This window comes from Malurus melanocephalus, unplaced genomic scaffold (assembly GCF_030028575.1).
Source record: "Malurus melanocephalus ecotype Western Australia unplaced genomic scaffold, MMel_1.1 scaffold_368, whole genome shotgun sequence".
NCBI lineage: Eukaryota > Metazoa > Chordata > Aves > Passeriformes > Maluridae > Malurus > Malurus melanocephalus.
The window spans coordinates 743,319-748,307 of record NW_026623600.1 but is presented as its reverse complement, the minus strand read 5'-3'; the positions used below and the strand labels follow the sequence as shown (position 1 = coordinate 748,307).

At 50.7% G+C, this 4,989-nt stretch overlaps 1 protein-coding gene across 1 annotated transcript in view; it reads left to right on the top strand.

Annotated features, from left to right (window-relative positions):
- Positions 1-4,487, top strand: part of SHISA6 (shisa family member 6) — a gene marked incomplete at its 5' end in the record, with an annotated part of 10,494 nt that extends 6,007 nt beyond the window's left edge. The window contains one exon of the mRNA XM_057378623.1: positions 2,341-4,487. Within this exon, the coding sequence (XP_057234606.1) occupies positions 2,341-2,891 (551 nt within the window). The remainder of the gene's footprint in view (positions 1-2,340) is intronic.
- Between the last annotated feature and the right edge of the window lie 502 nt (positions 4,488-4,989).

The window sequence follows — 4,989 nt, the reverse complement described above, 5'->3', positions numbered from 1 at the left end:
TGTCCTGTGAGCAAAGCTCTGGGTTCTGCCAGTACCCAACACACGAGCTCTGGCTCATAGAACACACAGCCCACTGCCTTCAACTCTCAGCCAGTGTAGTGTATAAAACCCACAGACTCATGGCTGTGTCAGAAGAAAGAGGAAATTTCCACCCATATTTAACTACCAGGAAGAGGAAGCACCTGCCTCACCTGCCTCATGATTGCCCTGACTGTCCTACAGCAGAGCTTTGCTCTTTTTATCACTCAAACATGCTCAGACTTTCCATGCATGGCAAATTTTCCTCTTCCACCATCTGGTATATTCCTATCTTACATCATCCACCATGGACTGAAATACTGGAGCTGAGGAAATAAATGAGGCTCCTCTGCATTATCATTATCATATATCTTCATCAGATTTATCTCACAAGCAAATGACTTTCCAAAGGAATTCCCTGTCAGGTGCCAGGAACAGGCCAAGACTGAGTAGGAGAGGATGTCTCTGCCCATCAGCACTTGGCTCAAGCCTGGTAGAAGGTCCATTCTGGGTCCTGTGTGAGTTCCCAGCTCCAGGGGCTCCATGCCAACCTGTTCCTGTGAGGTCACTTTGCAACAAGCCTCATTTCCTCTGTAAGGTGGAGAAATTTCCAGAAATTTCCTCTACTCTTGCACTAGGAATCCCCTTCCTGCACAGCAGTGCTGTTTGCTCCAAGGAGAGGAGGGGTCCTGCCGGGTGTCTGGGATGGGTCCCACACTGAGGGCTCTGAAGGGAAGGGAGGGATGCTTTTGGACACAGCCAAAAAAGGGACAGAGAACTGAGGGAGCAGGCTCACAGGGGAGATCAGTGTGGAGCATTAAATGTGACCCCATCCCCTGACCCACAGAGAGCAGAGCTGTGCTCTGCCACTTGTGACAATGGAATTTTAGGGAGGGATGGGTGTTCTGGGCTTTGCAGCCTCAGGCACAGGGGGCAGCTCAGACTGCCCAAGGGCTGCCCAGGTGAGTGATCCCAGAGCCCCAGTCCACAGCATATAAACAACAAAAGGGTCAACCAGAAAGCTTCTGTGTTTCTGCTGTCGATTTTTTAAAAATCTGAAACAATTGTGGAGCTGCTTMTGCAAGTTATAACCAGGTCATTGCAGCTGCAGTGGGATTCCATGGATCTATCACGATAGAGCTACTGTAGGATCCCAGAGATCTATCATGATACAGCTGCAGTAGCCAACATCCTCTTAGAGCCTGCAGCCTTTCTATCAAAGCCAGAAAAGGAGRGTGAGTGTGTGTGGGGTGTGTGCTGCATTTCAGAACAACACAGAGATCACTTAAGATGCAGGAGCAGCAGAATGAGCACAAAATGTTCYGTGGGATAAATTGTATTATGTCAACCAAGGCTGATTGAGAAAATGGGAAATTAAAGCTTAGGCAGGTGATTCAGGGTCTCAGAGACCATCCCATGACTACCAGACCTATTTTGTAATCACATTTTCAAATATTTAAATATGGAAATTGAAGTGTGATGAGGTCACTCATGGACTCCAGGGAATATCTATGTCTGAGGGGTGGGATGGGCATTTCCTCAAACAGGGGCCTCACCTGCTCAGCTCAGCTCCCCTGCCCTGCTCTTTCCTGTGAAGGTGACATTGGAGATTTTCTCACGTGTGTGAACCACATAGTGCCACACTCTGGCCTCCCCAGTGAATGGAGCCTGCTGTCCCCTGGTGCAGGAGGGTGGGAGGCACTTACACTGACCCCATCCATGCATTTCCCACTGCTCTCTCTGCCACAAGCCCTCGGTGACAGAACACACACAGGGCTGTCCCTCTGATGGGGCTGCCAATGCCCATGGCAGATGGACCCTCAGGTGTCACCAGGAGGCAGCTGCAGGGCTGTGCACAGCCCCATTTCACCCTGTGGGACTGGACTCTTCATGCCTAAAACAAGGCTCACCTGAAACAGAGAATAAAGCAGACAAATTTAATCCAGGCCTATTGGTACATTCAGGGCAGACAAAGCCTCCTCCTGAGGCTGCACCCAGAATGGACCCCGAGTCACGAGATTTTCCCCTTTTATCAGTTCTGTCTCATGAACACATTGGGCCCCAATTCTCCAGTGACACCTTCAGGTGATGATGTCACCCACCCCAAGTTTGCTCCCCTCATTCTCTGTTGTTTCCATATTTTGGGGCTCTGAGGCAGCGAAGTGTCCTTGGATTTCAGGCCCAGAGAGGAATTGTTTTGTCTAAAGATGGGAGAACAGGAGCTCAGTGCTCTGYGAGAATATAGATTCATGAAAATATAGAAACTAAAAATCCAAAGGCATCATTCTGACACTTCTGACCTCTCTTTTTCCCTTCCCACAGCTGACAAAGAGGCTGACGAGTACTACATGAGGAGGAGACACCTGCCCGACCTGGCAGCCCGGGGCACGCTGCCCATCAATGTCATCAAAATGTCACAGCAGAGCAACCACCGGGACAGGCCCCGCCGTCCCATCAGGGCCATGTCCCAGGACAGAGTGCTGTCCCCAGAGAGGATCATGCCCGAGGAGTTCAGCATGTCCTACGAACGGATCCTGTCGGATGAGCAGCTGCTGTCGGCAGAGCGCCTGCACTCGCAGGACCCGCTGCTGTCCCCGGAGCGCTCGGGCTACCCCGAGCAGTCCATGTCCAGGGCATTGTCACACACGGATGTCTTTGTGTCAACACCGGTCTTGGATCGCTACAGGATGTCAAAAATGCACCCCCATCCCAGTGCCTCAAATAACTTGTACAATACCTTGGGTATGAACCCGACCTCGGCCAAGCGCCAAGCGTTCGCCTCGCGCCGGCACAACACGGTGGAGCAGCTGCATTACATCCCCGGGCACCACCACCACTACCGCACCGCCAGCAAAACAGAGGTGACTGTTTGACACGACCCAGTGCATTGTAGATACTCCTTAAGGACTGGGGGGGCCGCGGCACCCTGCTCTGCAGTGGCCTTATAGGCCAAGGTAACCTCTACTAACTCAGTGTCTGCAAAGACTTCTCTGGCAGTCCCACCCACCCGCGTTGTTTTTAAAGCCACCCCTTCATCCGTGACACAGGAAGAACCCAAGCAAGCAGTCAGACACTAGTGAGGTATAACAGAGGAAATTTCCTGACGTGCATCAGTTTCTGTCAAAGAAAGCCATAGTAATCGATGGCTCCTTCCAAGGGCTCACCTGCATTATCCCGTTGTTTCCATGAGTTCAGGATGTTTCAGTTGCTCCAAGGAGACGCAGCCTGAGATAGGGAGGAGGAAATGCAGCCCCCCTGTCCTGGCAGGAAGGGGCCTCCTTCTTGGTCCTCCTGCTTGGCCATTTTGTAGCAAGTAGAGAGGTTCTGGCTGCTGGGGTCATCCCCAGGCCACTCGGCACCGTCAGCACCCACACATCTGTTCTTGGTCACCCTTGGAGCATGTCCAAGGGCAGACTTTCCTATGGGACTGGCAGATCTAGGGACAAGAATAGCCTGGCTGAGAAATAAAGTTTTAGTTTATATTAAATATACTCATAAGATAAAAACATACTAGTGCCTACAAATCGCCTGCTCTCTCAGTGTAGGAAGTAGTGGGGTTGATGTGTTCAATAAGCACAAATACGCTGAAATGCTTGTTAGACCCTTTTCTCCACTCATTCTAGTATGTTGGTGTCTCCAACATGTAAATAGGAAGGAGGAAGAAGGTTTCTCTCCCTCCAGCTTCTTGCCACTGCTGAACCTAAAGCACCAGAACCTGTTCAGCTCCACACTGCTGRCCTGTGCTGGGGGAGGTCCTGACCCCACTAAGACCCCGACCAGGCAAGGCAGCCATATCTGTCACCCAGCCTGGATTTCTCCMCAGAAGTTTCTTTTCCTGAGAGCATTTTCCATGGCCCACTTCCCCTGTTTCTGAACGTTTTCTCCTCCCATTTGCAGCCTAGAATTCCATATGTAGCAAATCTTTTCCCAGCCCTTAGCAGAGGCGCAAAGCTGAGGGTGTCTGTTTACCGAAAAGCAGGTCGGTAACTTGCCCAGTTTTCTCTCCCTGCAATGGCCTCCCAARAAAACCTTCCAAATTCCAATTCCACTGAGTCCCAATCCTAATCATGAAGACAGTTACATTTCATGCATATAAATTATATATCCAGCATAATTATAATTAATGGGCATGTTGTATATCTGATATAACGCTAATTAGATACTGTATATTTGTAAAATCTTTAAAACATAGACTCGTGGGTCCAGAATTTGTGAGGGTTTTACCTTTGGCTTTCCAGACAGATTGGGCTTTGCTTTGGTTTTTTGTTGGATTTGGGTTTGGTTTTTCTCTTCTTTATTTTTTCCCCTTTGATTTTTGTTGCTACCAAATTTTGTAGAACCGACTCATATCGACACACACTTCTGCGGCCAGGGAAGGGTCTCAGAGGGTTTGAAGGCCAGCCAGACCCAGTGCTGTAGCTGTGGGTGCCAGACACGGTCCCTGGTGTGCCCTGGAGGCCCCAGCACAGTCACACACCCGGTGGATCCGGGCAGAGGTGCTCTGTCCCCCGGGTGAGGTGACAGCTGACTCCAGGCTGCAAGCACACCCCTGTGCGCTTCTTGTCATGTCCCACCTTCCCACATGGACTCCTTTCCAACACAGACCTTCATTAGGCTTCTCTGAACTTTGCTCTGCCCTTCTCCCTCCCCCTAAATACCTCCCACCTCCTGGCCTTAATGACATTCCCAGCCCAATGTGCCCAGTCGTGTAGCAAACAAGGGTTGTAGGTCATGAGTTTTGAGTCTCCTGTGGAAGCTTTGGTGCAGCGCCAGGTTCCTCTGGCCCAGGGAGCAGGTGTCCTTACCCCAGTGGCCCTTACAGTGGGGTGTGCAGGTGGCCTTTCTCTTTCCCAGAATGTCCTGGAGCTGCTCCTRCTTCCAGAGCTTTATCCTGCCCTGTCTGATGGAGACTGTGTTGAGAAGGACTCCATCAGCAAGAGRTTACTGGGGCTTTGTTTGATGGAAACTGMR